This window comes from Danio rerio, chromosome 8 (genome assembly GCF_049306965.1).
Source record: "Danio rerio strain Tuebingen ecotype United States chromosome 8, GRCz12tu, whole genome shotgun sequence".
Classification (NCBI taxonomy): domain Eukaryota; kingdom Metazoa; phylum Chordata; class Actinopteri; order Cypriniformes; family Danionidae; genus Danio; species Danio rerio.
The window spans coordinates 5,036,654-5,059,000 of NC_133183.1; the positions used below are offsets into that span (position 1 = coordinate 5,036,654).

General features: G+C 38.9%; 2 protein-coding genes across 3 annotated transcripts in view; both read left to right on the forward strand.

Annotated features, from left to right (window-relative positions):
- gcn1 (GCN1 activator of EIF2AK4) overlaps nucleotides 1-22,347 on the forward strand; it is a 779,792-nt gene that overhangs the window by 108,367 nt on the left and 649,078 nt on the right. Inside the window, exon 58 of one of the 2 annotated variants that reach the window (XM_073910032.1) lies at nucleotides 928-1,562. The exons of the other annotated variant lie outside the window; for it this stretch is intronic. Coding sequence (XP_073766133.1) covers nucleotides 928-1,053 — 126 coding nt within the window. The 3' untranslated portion in view covers nucleotides 1,054-1,562. Of the gene's footprint in view, nucleotides 1-927; nucleotides 1,563-22,347 lie in introns of those variants that run through there. 2 annotated transcript variants of the gene reach the window in all.
- Nucleotides 6,932-22,347, forward strand: part of rab35b (RAB35, member RAS oncogene family b) — a 29,714-nt gene continuing 14,298 nt past the window's right edge. Inside the window, 3 exon segments of the mRNA NM_001003548.2 lie at nucleotides 6,932-7,152; nucleotides 17,226-17,276; nucleotides 17,660-17,783. Coding sequence (NP_001003548.1) covers nucleotides 7,101-7,152; nucleotides 17,226-17,276; nucleotides 17,660-17,783 — 227 coding nt within the window. The 5' untranslated portion in view covers nucleotides 6,932-7,100.

The following is a 22,347-nucleotide window of genomic DNA, read 5'->3' on the forward strand; positions in this document are numbered from 1 at the left end:
GTTTTAGACCATATGGGGCACAGCATGTGTTTTAGGATATAACTCAGGTTTTTGAGCACACTTCATTATTATTGTTCATTTATTCGTTTGCTGGAAATTAAAACTGAATTTAGAAATAGTTTGAAACAAATCTTTACGCTTAACAAACGAAATTAATTATTTATAGACTAATTGTAGGTTTCCCTATCCACTAGAGCGAAAGGGAAAGTAGATAATGAGAGGCCTAATCTCTCATTCTCACGCTGTCGATGCTCTGTTTAACTGTTTGTTTGCTAGTGAAATGCTCAGTTTTTCCACTTACAAAGTCGTCATGTAAATAGCAAATGCGCTTAAGGCACGACCCAACTGGCTCTTAAGGAAAGGCAAAGCAAGGCAAGTTTATTTATATAGAACATTTCATACACAGTGGCAATTCAAAGTGCTTTACATAAACAAGAATAAAAGAGACAAGTAAAATAAAAACATAATAAAAAACGGGTAAAATGTGATATAAAAGAATGAAGAAGAAGAGAAAAACATTATAGTGCAATCTGTCGGACGCAGCACAGTGCTCATTCAGTAAAGGCACAGCTAAACAGATGTGTTTTCAGTCTTGATGTGAATGTGCCTAATGTTGGAGCACATCTGATCATTTCTGGAAGCTGATTCCAGCAGCGAGGGGCATAAAGGGAATGTGAGATGAGACTCTGATTGGTTTATTCTCAAAACACACCTATAACTCATTAAGAAAATAAGCTCAACCCTTTTAGATCATGCGCCACGGCACAAAGCGGATTTTTCCGTCCCTATATTAGCAAAAGTGGATTCTGACACGTCCTCAAAGCGTTTGCACCCTGCGCTTTGCAGTTTGCGCATGGACCGTCAAAATAGAGTCCTCAGTCTCATGCAGTGTTTGAAGTAATGTTTCCATATGTGAATGTGTTTCAGAGCATCAGTGCCATCCTGGACTCGGCCAGTAATGACCTGCTGTCCGAATGTTACCGCAGATCCTTGAAGAAGATCTCCAGCCTTCCAGACTCCAATGAAGAGATCGACGATACCATCCTCACGTGATCACACACAAACAAACCTGGCAGCGTATTTATTGTGCTGAGCCCCTCGCCATCTAAAAGAACCCTACAGTTTCCATAATTGGCTGATTATTTGTGAATGACGAGCTCATCTGCACTAAACAGATCACTCAGATTTTATTCCTCTTCATAAGTCATGTTGTTTTATTGTGCATTGATTGGGACGTGATTGTGAAAATGGCTTAAACTGAGTGATCTGTTTTCTGCAAATGAACTCTGTCAATGTATATTTTTCGTTTGGCTTTCTTCTGGAAGATGAAGTGTTCATTTGTGCCAATTGTTTTCCAACACTGATGTTCGGATGCCCTTTTTTATTTGGTTTGGACGGTGAGTTTATTCGGTTGTGTGTGTGTTTGTGTGTGTGTGTGTGAAAGACGCGTGAGCCTTTATCAACCCAGAGGACGACATGCTGATTCTGCGGTCACTAATAATGGCTGGATGAATAAATAGAAAATGAACACCTTGATTTAATAAACGGTTTGACTTGAGGAAGCTGATGTTAGCCCTGTGTTTTATTGTTCAACTAGAAGTCAACTTAGCATTTGTTGTTCATAAAACTTGGATCGGTGACAAGACTATTGTCAGGTAGTGTAGGTTAGTATAATATTTTTGTAGTATTTTGTTTTTACTTAAAGGAATATTGTGTACCCATGTTAAAAATAGGATGGGGGGGCTTGTGTTTAGTCAATGTCATCATTTTTATTTAATTAGGGATCAGTGGTATCCTAAAGCTTTTTGTTTTAAGAAAAAATCCTGAAGTTGAGACTTTTTAAAGCATGTATTTTGTAATCTTCTGTGAAATACTAACATCATGAAGAACATAAAATGACTGAAACAAGTAGTCACATGGGTCATTATACAAAAAAAAAATCAAAAATCAAAAGCAGTCTTCAAAGCTATATTCATTATTGAGTGCATGATGTGTCATAATTCATCTTCAGCTGATCCTTGAGGGGAAAACTGTGCAGATTTTTGTCAGATCATCAGACTAAAGCTTTCTGGCTCACTGCAAAAAAAAGTATTTATTATTATTTTTTTTAATAGATGTTTTTGTCTTGTTTTTAGTCCAAATAACTTAAAGAGCCCATATTATGCATGAAATAGGGCCATATCTTGGTTGTAAGGGTCTCCAACAACAGTCTAATATGCATGCAGGGTCAAAAAAACACTTTCATGGTCTTATAATCTGCATTTATTTTTACCTAATTATCCCAGCAACTCCTGTATGAATCGTTCAGTGATTAATTTGTTCCCAAACCCCTCCTTAGCGCGAAGCTAATCTGCGCTGATTGGACCGATGACATCCTGTTGCGATTGGTCGACTGCCTTCAGTAAGAGACAGAGTGAAATGCCCAGCAGCTAATCAGCAATATAAAAGTAGTCACAGTTCATACACGCGCGATAGTGTAAGGCGTAGAGTTTAGCTGCCAGTGGGTCAATGTAAATGTAGACGATGGACTTGAAAATACAGACGACTAACTGTTTTATTGAGCAAAAACTGTTGAGGAGATCTTCTAGCTTGTCTCACTCTGCTCTTTTCACAGACACACACACATATTGCCCTCGTCCTTGCGCGCCCGCGCGCACACACACACTCACAAACACTTAACCCTCCTCCGGACGACAACGTGCGCACACACAAACACACACACACACACACACACAAACACACACACACACACCTCCGGACGACAACGCGCGCGCACACACACACACACCTCCGCACGACAGCACGCACGCACGCACACACACACACACACACACACACACACACACTACCCTCCTCCACGGAGCTCCATAAACAAAGCAGCTCGCGTCGCGTTTTTAACGTGGCTTTGCACGCGATATGAGAATATAGCGAGTTAACCTGATACAGTTTAGGTGAGTTCTTCTTTGAAACAAGCAAAATAATCTGCCCGTGGGGTAAGAAAAATAATCGTATTTCCTCTTTTGATTTAAGATTATTCTACTTACCCCACTGGCTGATTATTTAGCTTGTTTTAAGGAAAGCCTCACTTCATTTTGCCAAATTATTTCTGAAAACAAGACGATATGTTTTGCTTGTCCAGAAAATACTGCTTGATATAAGAAATGTGAGATTCGGACTAAAAACAAGACAAACAAATCCAAGGAAGAAAAGCATTTTTTGCAGTGCTGTCACTGAGAAACTGCGAAGATGTCATGAAGATGTTTCTGTCATCACAAAAGAAGAGACAGCTTAAAAAGCCCACGGTAGAGCCCTGTACATCAGATGAGGACATCATCAGCAGTAGAACACACACCACTGATGAGAAACATACTGATAACTCTATTACTCATAGATACTGCATCATGTTCAGCAGCACAGTCACATTACGGTGATAGATGGACACTTAAATTTAACTAAATCAAATGTGTAAAACATTCAACATGCACATTTAATTTAAAAGGCAATTTAATTATGTAGTCTGAGCTGGGATCCAACTGGCGATTCTTTGTATGGGAGTCAGTTGCTCTAACAAGGAGGCTAAAGACTATGGCCTCTTGCGTCTGTCGCTGAAACACCTTTTTAGGTCAGAGGAATTAGGTTTACCTGCACAGCACATCGCTAGCTAACCTTCGTTACACGCACCCCCCTAAACCTCACTCTCATCCCGGACAAGCCCCCACTTGTAACCCACCTGTCCTACTGTACCCACCCCAGTCTGAGCTGGGATCGAATGTCGTTTTCATGATTGTTTTAGATCATCCGATTCAGTCGCCTATGGGAGAAATGACTAGGAATAATAAACGGCGGAAAACGGTCAAACGACTTGCTCTACAAACAAATGTTTGCATTACTATTCAGACCAAGTAGAATAATATAATGAGAAAATATCAGTTTGCAACATCAAACAGCGTGACGAGCAGTTTTTAATGTCTAAAAATGAATGGAAGTGAGTGAGACCGGAAGTCTCGAGCCAAAAAGATTTAAATGGCTGCGCCTGCTCGTCGGCAAAGAATAAGGTGAATAGCATGTGTTGCTAGAACGCCATTTGGGGTCAGAGGAGTGAGGTTTACCTGCATAGCACTTCACTAACTGGCCTCCGTTACACTCACCCCTCTGAACCTCACTCCCCTCCTGGACGAGCCACAACGTGTAACCACACCTGCCAACACTCCCGTTTTCCCTGGGAGTTAGACTCATCTCCTACCACCCTCCCGTTTTGTTATTTCTCCTGGAAAACTCCTGTAATTCCCCCCACTCCTCCGCAATCGGCATTTAGATACAGTATGTAAAATGCCCTGATTGCTGCTGAAACCCGGTCCATGGTACAATTACTAACACCACAAATATCACCACGCACTGAACCCCCCACCACCGACCACCTGGCTCACAGAATCTCAGACAAATATTGGCAGAAATGCATGTAACCTATTAATACTACTGCACTCAAATCCTTCTGAGCTGGAATCGAACCAGCGATTCGTTGCATGGGAGTCGGTTGCTTTAACAAGGAGGCTAAAAACCATGGCCTCTAGCATCTGTCGCTGGAGCACCTTTAGAGGTCAGAGGAGTGAGAATTAACTGCATAGCACTTCGCTAGCTAGCCTCTGTTACACTCATCCCCCTTAAACCTAACTCCCATCTCAGATGAGCCCCCATGTGTAACCCACAGGTCCTACTACACCCAACCCGGTCTGAGCTATATTCTTTGTATAGGAGTCGGTTGATCTAGCAAGGAGGCTAAAGACTATGGCCTCTTGCGTCTGTCGCTGGAACACCTTTTTAGGTCAGAGGAGTGAGGTTTACCTGCACAGCACATCGCTAGCTAACCTTCGTTACACGCACCCCCCTAAACCTCACTCTCATCCCGGACAAGCCCCCACTTGTAACCCACCTGTCCTACTCACCCCGGTCTGAGCTGGGATCGAACCGGCGATTCTTTGCATGGGAGTCGATTGCTCTAACAAAGAGTCTCAAAACCATGGCCTCTAACGTCAGTCGCTAGAGCACCTTTAGAGGTCAGAGGAGTGAGGTTTACCTGTATAACACTTCGCTAGCTGGCCTCCATTACAATTACATTAAATTTTAACATGTAATGTTCTGCTATTGTGAAAAAAAGATTCATATTTGTACTAATAAAAAAGAAAAATAAATTTCTGAGTGACAGATTCAAAATTATTAGGCTGAATTTTCAACCCAATTGTTTGCATTTAAGAATAAAAAACTGAGAAATATAGATTATTGGTATGATTTGTCTTATTTATTTACATATTGTAATAAAAAAACAAGCAAGAAAAAAATACGACTGAAGCCTACTCGAAAATTTAGAGTTGAAATACAATTTAATGTCAGGCTTCAATTGTTTATTATTTTTTCCAATCGTTTTACTTTATGAATACTTTATCAGTGGTTAGCGCTGATGCCTCACACTGTCCCGACTGGGCCAGTTGGCATTTTTGTGTGGGTTTTGCATGTTCTTCCCGTGTTGGGGTGGGTTCCCCCACAGTCCAAACACGTGCTAGACCACTTTATTAGCTACACCTTTGTACCGGGTTGGACCCTCTGTTTCCTTCAGAACTGTCTTAATCTTTAGTGGCAGAGATTCAACAAGGTGCTGGAAATATTCCTCAGAGATTTTGCTCCATCTTGACATGATTGCATCATGCAGTTGCTGCGGATTTGTCGGCTGCACATCCATGATGCCAATCTCCCGTTCCACCACATCCCAAAGGTGCTCTATTGGATTGAGCTCTGGTGACTGTGGAGGCCATTTGAGTACAGAGAACTCATTGTCATATTCAAGAAACCAGTCTGAGATGATTCACGCTTTATGACATGGCGCGTTATCTTGCTGGAAGTAGTCTTCAGATGGTCATAAAGGGATGGACATTGTCAGCAACTACTCAGGTAGGCTGTGGCGGTGATCCAATGCTCAATTGTACTAATGGGCCCAAAGTGTGCCATGAAAATATCCCCCACACCATTACACCACCACCACAAGCCTGAACCGTTGATACAAGGCAGGATGGATCCATGCTTTCATGTTGTTGACGCCAAATTGTCGGTTGTAGCGAGTGGTTATATGAGTTACTGTTGCCTTTCTATCAGCTGGAACCAGTCTAATGCTCGGTTTGAACTGCGGCAGATCGTCTTGACCATGTCTACATACCTAAATGCATTCAGTTGCCGCCATCTGATTGGATGTGATTTGCATTAACAAGCAGTTGGACACTTTACCAAATAAAATGGCCAGTGAGGGTAGGTAAATTGAATAAACTAAATTGGTCGAAGTGTGTGTGTGTGTGTGTGTGTGTGTGTATGGCAGTTTTTTAATACTGGGTTACAGCTGGAAAGGCTTCCGCTGTGTAAAACAAATGCTGGATAAGTTGGTGGTTCATTCTGCTGTGGCGATCCCGGATGAAAAAAGGGACTAAGCTGAAGGAAAATGAATAAATTTACAAACGGAAAAATAAAAGTAATATTTTATTATTTCTAGTAAAAAGTTTCATATATTTATTCATGTGTATATTTAATATTAAATTCTTTTAATATAATCAAGAAAAATCTAAATTACATATAGCCTGCTTCGTTTAAAATTAACTATTGCATTTGTTTTAGATTTCAAATACAGTTTAATGTCAGGTTTGGTCTCTTCTATAGTAATTTTCCCATCCACTTGACTTTATGAATGTAATAACGGAGAAATACGAATAATTTGATGATTTTTTCAATCATGTAATGGTCGTGACCCATATTCATAAACACGCTTCCTTTGATCCTTTGGATCGCGGCGCTCGCTTGTTGACGGCCGTTACGTCACAAGCCAACGGCGCGCACTGATTGGTCCGCGGCCGCACTGGTGCAGCAGGAGGAAGCGCCGTTTCCGGTAATGAGCGACTGACTGCTGACACCGCCAAACCCCTACGACAAACCGCGGCTCTCGGCGTCCATCGGGCTCAAAGTGTCCGCTCTTTACCGGACGGGACGGCAGACAGGTTCCGGTCAGGCGTTCTGCTGGAGAGAGGCGTGAAGCTGCAGCGGGGTTTGAGCCACTCGACACCGGCATGGCCCGCGACTACGATCACCTCTTCAAGCTGCTGATCATCGGTGACAGCGGTAAGAAACACCGCGGACTCGCGACGGGAAGCGGGCCGGGGCGAGGCTCTATGCGGGTTTCAGGGTCTCTCGTTAAAGCTGTGAGCTCTGAGAGACTTTAAATAAACCGAAATGAGCAAATGAGCGGGTTTAAGTCGGGTTGTGCCTGTGCTAATGTTCGAGCTGATCACAGGCCGGAGATCCAGAAGCTGATCTGATAGGTTTCTTATTGGGGTAACGTTAAATTTGACTTTATATTCGTACATTCGGAGTTTCTCTTTAATAATATCACTTTAGAAAAGTATACTTTGCTGTTTTTAATCATGCAAATTATATTACCATCTAATGAGTATCAAAGCACAGCACTTTTCACAGTCAATTAAACGGTGTTAATGTTGTTTTGAAGTCGCACTTGTGCTATTTCTGACTGAATATTTAAAGTAGTGTGGTAAACAATATAGGGAATGTGTCACTGTTCAGAAACAAACGATTATAAGACCAAATTTTACCTCAATTCAGTTTTTCAGCACAATAATAAAATAACATTGATTTAACCCTTGTTTGGTCTTAACATCGTGTGCATTCCGTTTGGCCTGAGGTCTTCACTAAACCTCTAAAATAAGTTTCATTTAAACCTCAAATCTATTTATCATGAAGAAACGACCTCATCTTCATCACACACTCTGTAAATGTCTTGCTTTTCTTTCATCAGTATGCAGTGTTTCATCAGTTTGATTAGTTGTCAATACAAATTTATCACTTTAGTAAAGAGTGTATTTTCTAATGCTAAAGGTACCTGCATTAGTATAAAAAGCAATTGGGGTAAAGTTGGTCTTAGATTCTCACATTTACACTTTCTTTTTAATAATATAATTGCAAACAACTATTATTTGCCAATTTTAAATATGCAAATCATATTGTCATCTAATGACTATCAAAGTACAGCACTTTTCATGGTAAATTAAATAGTGCTGATGTTGTTTTGTAGTCGTAATTATATGCTATTTCTAACCGAATATTTAAAGCAGCGTGGTGAACAATATAGGGATCGTGTCACTGTTAAAAAATAAATGAATGTGCAAATATAATACTTTCCCTCAGTTTGGTTCTTCACCACTGAAACGTTGATTTAATGCATGGCCTTAAAATTCTGTGTATTCAGTTTCTCTTAAGGCTTAAAAAATGAACCTCTAAACCTTTAAAATAAAGCATCTACATTTAATTTCAATTCTCAAATCTATTTATCATGAAGAAACGACCTCATCTTCATCACAAACCATGTGAATGTCTACATTTTTCCTTATCAGTGTGCAGTATTTTATTATTGTTTAGTTTGTAGAGGATACTAGAGATGCGCGGATGGGCTATTATTTCATCCGCAACCGCATCACAAAACTCATCATCCGTCTGCCATCCATCCGCACTAACATTTTTGACCAAATTTTAAAACCGCACCCGCCCGTCATCTGCTGACTGAGCTCTTTATTTGAATGGCTTATTCCTTTTTATTATTAAATGAATGTTTCTTTATTGATTATTAGAAAAAAGAGAATGACTTTAATGACATGCAGTTAATCCAATCGTGCAAGTCAAATCCAGCATTAATTGACGCTTTGAAGTGACGCTAAACAATACGAGGACGTGTCTTTTCACTTGATTCGATTCCTCGGTCGGTCCTTGAGTCTTTTCCTTGCGTCCTTCCCTCGCATCCTATAGGGGTGGAAAGACGAGGAAAAAAAGCAAGGAAAGGAAACGAGGATACACAAATAAGAAATGAGAAGCACCCCTATAAAGCTCTCAGAATATCAGCTGTGAACTCCGTCTCCAATTGGCGCACAGGGACAAAAATAAATAAATAGCCTAAATTAAACGCACTGTACTGTACAATTTTTATTATTATTATTGTAGCCTAGAAAACGCATTTTGACACATCATTTCAACATTCAGACGAGAGCGCCTGGCCTCTAATGCGCCCTGCTGCACTGAAGGAGCACTCGCTTACAGCACTTGTTGCTGGAATGCATAGAATTCTCTTGGCAAGGTGCTGTAGACGTGGGAATGACTGCCTTGTTTCTCCCAAAAGGAAAGTAGATTTTCCTCTGCTGATCCGTCTATACGGAAGTTTGTAGATGAAGACTTCTGTACTTCATCCAGAATTAGTGTATCCGATTCCTCCTCTCATTCTGTGAAGTCAGTCCTAGGCTTTTTCGTTGGTGCGCCAGCTATGTGTACAAAAACAGTACAACCGCCCACCACCCGCCCGAATTTAATTAAAATATTATTTTTCGTCACGTCATCCGCCCGATTCCGCGGCTGTAACCGCCATCCGCGCATCTGTAGAGGATACAAATTATTTCTCTATAGTAAAGGGTGTATTTTCTAATGCTAAAAGCACCTACATAAGTGTAAAAAGCAATTGGGGTAAAGTTGGTTTTAGATTCTCACATTCGCACTTTCTCTTTAATAATATCATTGCAAAAAACTATATTTTGCCAATTTTGCAAATACAAATCACATTATCATCTAATGACTATCAAAGTACAGCACTGTTCACAGTCAATTAAATAGTGTTAATGTTGTTTTGAAGTCATCATCGTATGCTGTTTCTGACCAAATGTTCAACCCAGCGTGGTGAACAATATAGGGACCGTGTCACTGTTCAGAAATGAATGAATTTGCAAATATAAAACCCACTTTACCTCAATTCGGTTCTTCACCACTAGAATAGAAGAACATTGCTTTAACCCTCGCGTGGTCTTAAAAGTCTGTATATTCAGATTCCCCCAAGGCTTAAAAATGACCTGCCTTCACCAAACCTCTAAAATAAAGCAGCTACATTTAATTTCAATCCTCAAATCTATTTATCATGAAGAAACAACCTCATCTTCATCACAAATTTGGGGAATGTCTAGCTTTTCTCTAATCCGTGTGCTGTGTTTTATCAGTTTGATTGGCTTGCAAGAAGTGAACGAATGTGTGAATATAAAACCAACTTTACCTCAATTCAGTTCTTCAGCACTAAAATAGAAAAACATTGATTTAAAACTTGTGTGGTCTTAACATTCTGCGTATTCTGTTTGTCTTGAGGCTTAAAAAAATCAACTATAAACCTCTAAAATAAAGCAACTTATTACATTTCAGTCCTACGAAGAAACAACCTCATCTTCATCACAATGTCTAGGTTTTTTTACATTTTAATTCAATCCTCAAATATATTTATCATGAAGAAACAACCTTGTGTTTCATCATTTTGATTTTCTGGCAACACTCGTTTTTTTTTTTTTTTCTAAAGAGTGTATTTTCTAATGGTAAAAGGTACCTGTATAAGTGTAAAAGAAATTAGGCTAAAGTTGGCTTTATACTTGCACTTTTCTCTTTCATGATATTATTTCACAAAACAATTTTTTGCCAGTTTTAAATATGCAAATCACATTATCATCTAATGACTATCAAAGTACAGCACTGTTCACAGTCAGTTAAATAGTGTTAATGTTGTTTTAAAGTCATAATTTTATGCTATTTCTGACTAAATGTTCAAAGTAGCGTGGTAAGCAATATAGGGACAGTGGCACAGTTCTAAAATAAACAAATGTGCAAATATAAAACCAACTTGACCTCAAATAATTTCATGACCCTTTAAATGTACACAACCTTAAAGGGCACTTATGGTAAAAAATCTACTTTTCAAGCTGTTTGGAAAGACATCTGTGTAGATATAGTGTATAGACCGTCATATTGGGGTGATATAAACACACCCAGTCCTTCTTTTTATTTTTCAAATTTAACAACATGAAAACGGTGGACCAATTGGAGCGGTTTTCAGACCGACCGCAACTTGACGTAGGAGTGCGGTCCTCCCGCCTCCTGAATTGATTGACAGCTGCGCGTATTAACAAGTCTCAGTAGTCACATGTATAATCATGTCAACAAGACCAGACGTGCGCAAAGCAACCGGGAATAAAAGGTCTGTTCAGTTCGCTAGGATCATCAATCATCATCAAATGTGATCAAGAGTGAGTTTCACATGTTTTAAAGGGCCATGAAACCCCCTCGTTTCAGCAGGGTGTTTTCACACCTCTTCTTTGGAAAAATTCAGAAAAGTGGGGGTGTCCAGCTCTGTTTAGGGGGGAGTGTCGGAGGAACTAAAGTGGGAGGGTGTGGGAGTGTCTATTTGGGCACGCGCGAGTTTCAGTCAAAATACACAGGAGAAAGGGATGGTGTTTAACCTACATGGACATCTGTAGTCGAATTATTTGCCAAATTATTAAATGTCGGACTTTAACTGCAGTTTGGCTCTTTCATTCAGGGAATTCATTCATGCCCCTCGCGACAAACGAGATATTTGATTCGAGGAACTGCTCTAAGCGTGTATTTTTCATGCAATGTTTGATACCGCACGGCGAATGACAGAAAAAAAAACTCCGCATTTCCCGGAAACTTAGATGCACACGGCAGGTAGCGTCCGAAAGCCGCGTGTGTTATTCCGGTCACTAAATGCGGTGCTAACATGTTTGCACTCAATGCAATAGTTAACTTATTTGATACGAACAAACTGAATATACAAAGAGCACTGGTCGCTCACTTACCAAATCTGTAGAGACAGGACAATCACCAGCAACTAGAGCCGCGTCTTTATGAAGAGAAGACTACATCCGGAATCCGGATTTCAGCATTTGCAGATGAGAACAGCTCTCAGGTAAACAATAATCCCCCTTAGACACGTAAATTATTGTTGTCGAGCGTCGCGTACACTGTAATCCACACGTGATCCAGCTGAGCTCTCACAGAGAGAAAATGAAAACGAAACTTAATGGCAGCAAACTGTAAAAGCAACACTTCACGCTTGTTTTGCCAACACAACGTGGCGTCTCTGTGGTGTAAAGACGGTGACACTAATGAATATTAATGAAGTTGCACAATAGAGCGCGCTGATTGGTTTGAACCAAGCCTTACTCATGCATTAATGCATCACACTGTAAGACGTAATAAGGCACACTCTGGCACAGAAGCCCAGTCTGCACGCTGGAATACACGCTATTATGTCATGACCGTGACGCAGCTTCAAAAATTCGTTTCAAACAGGAAGTACGAATTTGCTTGAAATAACGCAAAAACAACCAATTTACACTTTTTAGTGAAATATAGGTGTCCTAATAGTGTTTTTAGCAGTGTGGGACACATATACGACTGTCAACAGCTCAAAAAATGTGTTTTGGTGTTTCGTGACCCTTTAAATGTTTTAACACAGTGCATGTGTGTAATGAAGTACAGCAATTTACTTCATCAGCACAGCCGCGTGTCAGAACAATTATAAAGGAAGACGCTTCGATCCTGGTTTGTGGACACTATATCGGGTTTATTTTTGACATTAACATAACAGATATCCATACAGCAGTGGAGATTAACCTGTATCCTGTCACATATGCGTGGAAAAACAGTGCAAAGCTAAGCGCGTGCGCTCTCTCTCTCTCTATCTGTCTGTCTGTGTGTGTGTATCTGTGTGTGTGTGCTTTGTAACGACATTGTGTGTGACTGCAACTGCACATCAAACACTCATTGGTAAAGTCTGTCTCTTGTCTGACACAGCCGAGGGAGGAGATTAAGGCAGGCAGGAAGGCACGTAGAAACAGTAGGCGGGTAGGACTAGCCTTAAAGGCGCAGTACGACAAAATGACCCCCTGGTGGAAAAATGTATAAAATAGAATCTTGTAAAAGGTATAATGAAAAATCTGATGGGTGTTTTGGGCTGAAACTTTACAGACACATTCTGGAGACACAAAACACTTAAATTAAATCTGAAAAATGGGGTAACCTTAAAGGAAATTAAAAAAATTAAAATATTCTTCTTTTTTTTGTAATTTGGGGTTATTTAAAAAAATAAATCACCAAAACCCAAAATAAAAAAAAACCCAAAGCATTCATTATTTCATTTTTGAGCTGTTCTGCAACTGTAAAGTCATGGCAGAAAGTGTTTGAACACTCAATGTCTGAACGCCGTTGCTTTAGATAAAGATATCAAAGCAAAGTCATTTATTGAACAGGTAAACACACCCAGCAACCATAGTCAGCTTGAAACAGAACCATAAATAGTTGTGAAAAGTATGGTGTTCAGAAATGTACTTCAATATTTGCTGGTCAATTTGGTTCACCTCGATTTCCTTTGTCTTAATGCATCTCCATACCAAACAATAAATTTGAAGTTGTGCACATTTTAAGATGCTTTGATAAGTGTCAGTAGAAATTATAAATTTGAGCTGTTGTATGTGGTTAGTAATTGGATGATGATGATGTTGAATTTTGTACCATTTATAGGTGGTGGTTTTGTCAGAAAAGGCAGCAGTGGTGTTTGGAAGTGTGAATAAAGATCTAGCTTGAGTTTTGCACAGACATAAGGTGTGTGTGTGTGTGTGTGTGTGTGTGTGTGTGTGTGTGTGTGTGTGTGTGTGTGTGTGTGTGTGTGTGTGTGTGTGTGTGTGTGTGTGTGTGTGTTGTGCGTGCTTTACAGCTCAAGGTTTTTGTGGTTTGAGATTTTGCACCTTCATGTGAAGCAGACAACTCAAAAGAGCTCAGTCATGCAGGTTTATTGAGCTGTGTATTGTTGTTTACGTATTGTCGATGTTTTTGTCAGATTCTGAATAGTCAGTTTACAGTAGAGATTAATGAATGCTGACAATGTTTATATGTCTAAATGTGATGATGAATTAAAATGTAGAATTAAAAAAATGGCAAATTTATAAATCAATTTCCCAGAATAGTTTTTTCGCTTTGAACACAATATATTTTATTGTGAAAGACATTTAAAATATTTTGGAGCAGTAAACATGTCGGGCTACTGTTTTCATTAGTTAAAAAAACAGATTTCTTTACAATTTAAACTAGCATCTTTGGATTTTTTTCTGCTGGCGATACTGTTTTCAGAAAAAGAAAAATCTTACACATGCATTAGGAACGGTATAGCAGAAAATGCTGGCAGTTTTAAAATCCTGACTTTTCCATACCGCGTTATACTTTGATAACGGTTATCGTCCCATGCCTAGCTGGCTGTGTGTGTTATGCAAGTAAGTCACCTAATCTTATGATGAGTTAAAGAAATAACTCAAAACGGAAAATTTAAGTTTCTCCTGTTGAAAGCAAAAGAAGATATTTTGAAGAAAGCTCAATCTGTAACCACTGACTTCCATAGTAGGAAAAACAAAATAGTATGAACGTCAATGGTTACAGGTTTTCAACATTTTTCAAAATATCTTCTTTTGTGAATAAAGTCAAGTAAAGGGTGAGTAAATGATGGCAAAACTTTAATTTTTGTGTGAACTGCCCCTTTAAGTGTGTGCACTCATTCTACACAGTCGTTTTGAGGCATTTCTGTAGCTCGTTTCTGAATAAATTGGTGTTGCAGGAGTCATTTGTGAGGAGAGGATGTTTTCTTGGTTTATCTTCCTGTGTGAGAGTTAGCGGTGGTGTGTGTGTGTGTGTGTGTGTGTGTGTGTGTGTGTGTGTGTGTGTGTGTGTGTTGCTTTAGTCTCAGACTTCACACCCACAGGACGTTCAGAAAGAGTCTGATGCACATATTCCACAATAATACAGCTGAAGTGACCTGGGGTCCGTTCTTTGTACCTTGCTTAAATGATCTAAGATGATTTGGCAGATCTTGGATCTGTTCATCTTGATAACTGATCTCTGGCTAATTTAGTTCTTCAAACAAGTTCGCGAATCAGATTAAAATGTCTAGACAACCTGATCTGAGATTGTTGCGTGTGTTGTGAAGGACAGATCTATCGATCCTCGAAATCATGATCAGCAATGCAACGATTGACTGACGGCACAGCAGCGTAATGACATCATCTTATTAATATTCAATTATCCATGTGAGCAAAATTACATCAAATTCGCAGTAAACGGTTTGTTATATATGATATGCATTACGCAATAACTTTACACCTGGTTGTGGGCTGCATGCTTGGCCCTTTCATGTGTCAAGAGCAATTTATTTAGATTTACAAAGAAGGATTTTCCTTATTATAGTAGTATTTTTTTAATCAGTGTAAAGAATAACTGGATGTTTACAAAAGCATTTTGATATAGGCAAAGGCGTCTGCAATTTTTGTGAAGGCAAGGCAAGTTTATTTATATAGCACATTTCATACACAGTGGCAATTCAAAGTGCTTTACATAAACAAGAATAAAAGAAACAAGTAAAATAAAAATAAAAACAAATATTAAAAATGAGTAAAAAAAAGCATCAAATCACTGTCATATTAGCTGTCAAAACATGTTTATGACTGCATAAATGTAAAAAAAAAAAGTCACATTGTTTCTATTATAATACACAATTTGTACTAAAGCGTTCTAAAAAGTTAATTCCATTAAGTTTTCTCTTCGCACCACCAGGTGGCAGTCTTTGTACTTTTATTTCAGGGGTGCAGATTGCATATGTTTTATTAATATACATATATATTTTTAACTTTATATATGTAAAGTTTAAAAAGATTTACTATTTTCCCAAGTGTATAGAACTACTACTGTAAGAAAATATCAGAATTCAGCACATACTTTCAGTATTATCTTTGTTTGAACTGACCCGATCTAATCCTGTTTATATGAATTAAAGCTGGTCCTGACCTGGTTTGATCTGCCGGAACTGTTGCTATGACAACAACTATCAGATAAGTTTTGAAGTACGAAACGATCCTGGATCGTGTCAAATCGTCAATAACCAAATCCAGCTAACTGAGTAATCTACATACGAAGAACAGAGCCCTGGGGTCCGTTCTTCGTACCTCGCCTAAATTATCTAAGATTATTTGGCAGATCCTGGATCTTTTAATCTTGATAACTGATCTCTCGCTAATTTGGTTCTTCAAACAAGTTCGCGAATGAGATTAGAATGTCTGGATAAACTGATCTGTGATCACTGCGTGTGTTGTGAAGGACAGATCTATCGATCCTCGAAATCATGATCAGCAATGCAACGATTGGCTGACGGCACAGCAGCGTAATGACATCATCTGATTAATATTCAATTATCCATGTGAGCTAAATTACATCAAATTAGCAGTAAACGGTTTGTTGAATATGACACGCAATAACTTCACATTTGTTGTGAGCTGCAGGCTTTACACTTTCATGTGTCAAGAGTATTGATCATGTATTTCAATACAAATCAATGTATTTAATTCCACATTTAGAAAAGATTTTCTTTATTATTGTAGCCGTTTTTTAATCGGTGTAAAGAATAACTGGTTGTTTACAAAAGCATTTTCATATTGGTAAAGGCGTCTGCAACTTTTGTGAAGCATCAAATCACTGGCATATTAACTGTCAAAACATGTTCATGACTGCATAAATGTATTATTGCTTTAAAAAAAGTCACATATTGTGCATTTCTATTATACACAATTTGTACTAAAGCGATCTAAAAAGTTCATATCAATAAGTTTTCTCTTTGCACCACCAGGTGGCAGTCTTTGTACTTTCATTTCGAGGGTGCAGACTGCATACGTTTTATTAATATGTATAACTTAATTTATTTTATTAATGACTATAACTTTATATATATGGTTAAAAATATGTACCATTTTCCCAAGTGTATATAACTACTACTGTAAGAAAATATCAGAATTGGGAACATACTTTCTGTATTATCTTTGCTTGAACTGAGCCGATCTAATCCTGTTTATATGAATTGAACCTGCTCCCGATCAGGTTTGACCTAGCAGAACTGTTGCTATGACAACAACTCTCGGATCAGCTTTGAAGAAAGAAGCGATCCTGGATCGTGTCAAATCGTCAATATCCAAATCCAGCTAACTGAGTAATCCACGTACGAAGAACAGAGCCCTGGTGTTTTTGCAGGAGACTCCTCTTGTCTAATTTTAGAACAGTGTGGAGGATCAGATTTTATGCTTGTGTGTGTGTCTATGTGAGATTATTTTGGGTTGAACATCAAGTGGTAAATCTAAAAAGACTGTGGAAGAAATCAAATAATGTGCAGACTTTAGTCCAGGAGCGTATCTGGTTTATTGGAGTGAAATCCGCTGCTTAATGTCTTAATTTTTCCTCATTCTTTGGTTTTGTTTGTTTGTTTATCACTCCAGGTGTTGGAAAGAGCAGTCTTCTCCTGCGTTTCGCCGACAACACATTTTCAGGTAAGTCAAAATTATAAAACTTCATTTTTTTAATTAATTTTTTACATTTTTTTATTAAAATGCCAACTGACCCAGCCGGGACTCAAACCAGTGACCTTCTTGCTGTCAGGCGACAGTGCTAACCACTGAGCCACCATGCCGCTCCAACCTTAAGAGTTCAAATATTGGTAGATAATATTCATCGGTGTCCTAAATTGAAAACTTTAAACTGAAATTGAATCATGTTTAGTGGATCACTTGTTGCTAAATGGAGTCAGACAGTGTAGGCTTCTTAAAAGATTCTCTGTACAGCCAATAATGAACATTAAAGATTTGAAGAAGCCCAACCTTTTTTATTATAATCATACACGCATAGTTCAATGGTGTGTGTTTGTGTGTTATAGGCAGTTACATCACCACCATAGGAGTCGACTTCAAGATCCGCACTGTGGAGCTTAATGGAGAGAAGGTGAAACTGCAGATATGGGACACAGCCGGACAAGAGCGATTCCGAACGATTACATCTACGTGAGTCAAACGCATGACACGAACAAACTGATGCTGAGCTGCTGAATGATTCTTATGCATCTGCTTTCAGTTTCTAAATCAATTAGAAATGAGCAGATTTTAGTAAGCAGTCTTCCTGAGAAAGAGTAGTGTCACGATAGGGGTGTGCTTATTAGCCCCTTTTACACAGCGATACCGGTAAATATCCGGAACATTTCCGGAACTACTTTACCGGTATATTAAAAAAAAACGCTGTTCACACAGGCGAGGACGTTACGGAATTTTCCCGGAAAAGAGCATTCACACATCCATCGCAAAATGCCGGTAAATTCTGACATCATTAACCAGAAATGACCTCTAAACGACTGCGCTTGTGTTTGTAAACATTTGACTACATTACAAACTCTTCAGATGGATCAGTATTGAGTACAACTCTAATGAAAACATAGGGTAACACTTTCGCATGTCGAGATGTTCATGATATGTGTGTGTGCTGGCGCTATGGGCGCTCACGGGCACACGCAAAGCTTGAAGGTAAACAAACAACGGATTATCATAAACATTTTAGCGATAATTATTTACACAGCATTAAGAAGGAACATAGAAACATTATCTGACTAACATCTAGCAGCTAAAGGTGTCTGGAAAAAATATTCAAAGGCTTTTATTCTCATAAACCGCGCGCACGTGAATGCGTCTGACTGTTCTGATTGGCTAAAGCAGACGTCTCACGTCAGCCCGTTCTAGACGTGCACGCGCTTATTACGGCAATCTTCCTTCTGCATTCACACAGCGCAGCATTCCGGCAAATTACCGGTAATGTTACAACTTCTCTTTCCGGAAAATAGCCAGAACGAATTTACCGGTATTTTCAAAAAGGGCCTGTTCACACATACAACCTTTCCGGAAAATTGCCGGTAATTTTCCGGAAAGGTCTGTATGTGTGAAAGGGGCTATTGTCTATGATATGGCAATTGTTGCTTTATTGATAAATGTATACGTCTTTACCATCTAAAAGCATTGACATCATTATAATCTAGTCAGAATTAATTTTATTACAGCAAATAAACTCTGTTTGAATTTGTGCTTTTTATATCTACTTTATGGTATAGTTCAGTAATAATAAGCTAAATATTTCCAAATATCATCATGTGAGTAATCACAAATGTGATATGAATTTCAGTGTTTCCTCTAGGATTTTTTCCAGCTGTGGCGGCAGGCCTTTTTTTTTTTTTACAGGGATCTACCAACTACCTGTGGCGTTATTTCAATGACAGATGTCGTGAGCGCAGTATTAGTAGTCGAGATCAGATTTATGTGATAGCCTACAGCATGCGGATCTCTTTGCTTGCGCGCCGATTTCCTCTGCTCGTGCACAAAACTTCTTGCACGCCCCCTCAAATATAAGCCAGTTCAAGAGCGCGCAGATCTTCTTGATGGCCTTTTACAATAAAGATCGTCTCTCAAGCAGCTTAACATATACACTCACCTGCCACTTCATTAGGTACACCTTACTAGTAGTGGGTTGGACCCCCTTTTGCCTTCAGAACTGCCTTAATCCTTCATGGTATAGATTCTACAAGGTACTGGAAATATTCCTCAGAGATTTTGCTCCATATTGACATGAGAGCATCACGCAGTAGCTGGAGATTTGTCTGCTGCACATCCATGATGTGAATCCCCCTTTCCACCACATCCCAAAGCTGCTCTATTGGATTAATATCTGGTGACTGTGGAGGCCATTTGAGTACAGTGAACTCATTGTCATGTTCAAGAAAACCAGTCTGAGATGATTAATGCTTCATGACATGACGTGTTATTCTGCTGGAAGTAGCCATCAGAAGATGGAGACACTGGTCGTAAAGGCATGTACATGGTCAGAAACAATACTCAGGATGGACTGATCCATGCTTTCATGTTGTTGACGCCAAATTCTGACTCTACTATCCGAATGTGGCAGCAGAAATGGAGACTCATCAGACCAGGCAGCGTTTCTCCAATCTTCTATTGTCCAGTTTTGGTGAGTCTGTGTGAATTGTAGCCTCAGTTTCCTGTTCTTAGCTGACAGGAGTGACATCCGGTGTGGTCTTCTGCTGCTGTAGCTCATCTGCCTCAAGGTTGGACGTGTTGTGCGTTCAGAGATGCTCTTCTGCAGACCTCGGTTGTAACGAGTAGTTATTTGAGTTACTGTTGCCTTTCTATCCGCTCGAGCCCTTCTGAGGCTCGGTTTGAACTGCAGCAGATCGTATTGACTATGGCTCCGTCTGAAACCGCCTATTACTCAGTAGGTGCTGCATTTGAATTCAAACATACAATTCAGCCATTGGAAAAGTACATTCTATAGAGTATGAACGGGAAAAGTATGAATGGAATTCGGACGTACTACATCTGCCATTTTGTCATGGTCACGCGACCTACCTGCGTCAGTTGTGTTGCTTTTACTCCCATTCATGGATTCTCTCGCAGGGAATCTTGGGATAGCGCAGAGTGCATACGATGCGCACTCCAGAATCTCGCCGGAAGTAATAAGTCATCCGGGTACTTATAGCAATCTGATTTTTGAATTCTATGAATTCGGAAATACTACTCGGCTCGCATACTGATTTTAGCGTACTATATAGTATGGAAGTATGCAGTTTCGGACGCAGCCTATGTCTACATGGCTAAATGCATTGAGTTGCTGCCATGTGATTGGATGTGATTTGCATTAACGAGCAGTTGGACAGGTGTACCTGATAAAGTAGCTGGTGAGTGTATAGATAAAGTTCTAGTAACTTTAAAAGTGCTTCAGTTCATTTGTCACAGTTAAAGGTTAGTTTAGTTCAGTTCAGTGTAAAAATAGTATTACAAAAAAAGGTTTATATCAAGTTATGTTTATGATGCAAAATTGTCTGTTCTGTTTTGCCTAAAAAGCTTTTAAAAATGCAGCATTTTGCTCTTCGGTGAATCTGGTTTTGAACAAATCTTTAGAGTCACTGATTAAATAATTCGTTCATAATGACACTCACTTTTCTAAATAATGTCTTTGATCTTTGTTTAACAGGACGTTTTCTAATCGGCTTGAGTCAAAACACACACACACAATCAAGCCAAACTCGTCTGAATAAAGTGTTTGTTTTTCTCTTTTGAAAGTGATATAATTATAAATTTAATTTGTTGAAAACATTGAACATAATGTTCCAAGATGTCTTTTTTTCTGGGGTGTGTGTGTGTGCCAGCGTGGCGGTTCACTAACTGAATGCTTCGCTTAAGGGTATCTGTTTGAAGTTCCTAATTAGCGCTGTAAGCTTTTATAGCCACTGTTTGCCCGAGGATTCAACCATCAGCATTCTGGAACTCAAGCTTTTCTTGGGTTTTTTTGGGCTCGTAGCAAAATAATTCATTTATGTTTATGTTGACAACATTCCCAAAGAACAAAGTTACAGCACATACTTGCGTTATGTTATTATGTTGTTTTACGTTCTGCTATTTTAAGTTGTTATGTTACCTTATTTTAAGTTATATTTTACTCTGTTTTAAGTTATGTTGTTTTTAAGTTGGACGAAGCAGTGGCGCAGTAGGTAGTGCTGTCACCTCAAAGCAAGAAGGTTGCTCGTTCGAGCCTCGGCTCAGTTGCCGTTTCTGTGTGGAGTTTGCATGTTCTCCCTGCCTTCGCGTGGGTTTCCTCCGGGTGCTCCGTTTTCCCCCACAGTCCAAAGACATGCGGTACAGGTGAATTGGGTAGGCTAAATTGTCCGTAGTGTGTGTGTGTGTGAATCAGTGTGTGGATGTTTCCCAGAGATGGGTTACAGCCGGAAGGGCATCCGCTGCGTAAAGACTTGCTAGATAAGTTGGCGGTTCATTCCGCTGTGGCGACCCCGGATTAATAAAGGGTACTGAGCCGACAAGAAAATAAATTAATGAATGAATGTTTTTAAGTTCATATACGCTATGTTACATCATTATACATTGCTATTTCAAGTTATTTTACGTTGTTGCCTTATTTTACGTTGTTATTTTTCTCTACGTTTTATTAAGTTGTTGTTTTGCGCTATATTATATTGTTCTATGTTATGTTATGTTGTTATGTTATGCTACGTTATGTTGTTACGTTACCTTACGTTATGTTGTTTTACGTTGCATTATTTTACATTAAGTTATTAAGTTATGTTATGATGTTTTACATTGTTGCCTTATTTGAAGTTGTAACGTCATGTTACGCTGTTATTTTACTTATTTTAAGTTATGTTATTTTACAATGTTATTTAATGTTGTTATTATGTTATTTTACAATGTTATTTAATGTTGTTATTATGTTATTTTACAGTGTTATTTTAAGTTAAATAATGTTATTTTACATGTGTTGCTTTATTTTAAGTTGTCATGTTATGTTATTTACCCTACATTATTTTACACGTAACACTTTATTTTAATGGTTCATTTGAATATTAGTAGACTGTCTGCTTAATATCTGTTGATACAGCTCCTTCAACAGACATTTAACTGACTATAAGAAACTTTGCAAATACATGTCAACTTACACTAACCCAAACTCTAACTCTTACCCCAACCTAACAGTCTACTTATAATCTAATGAGAATTAGTT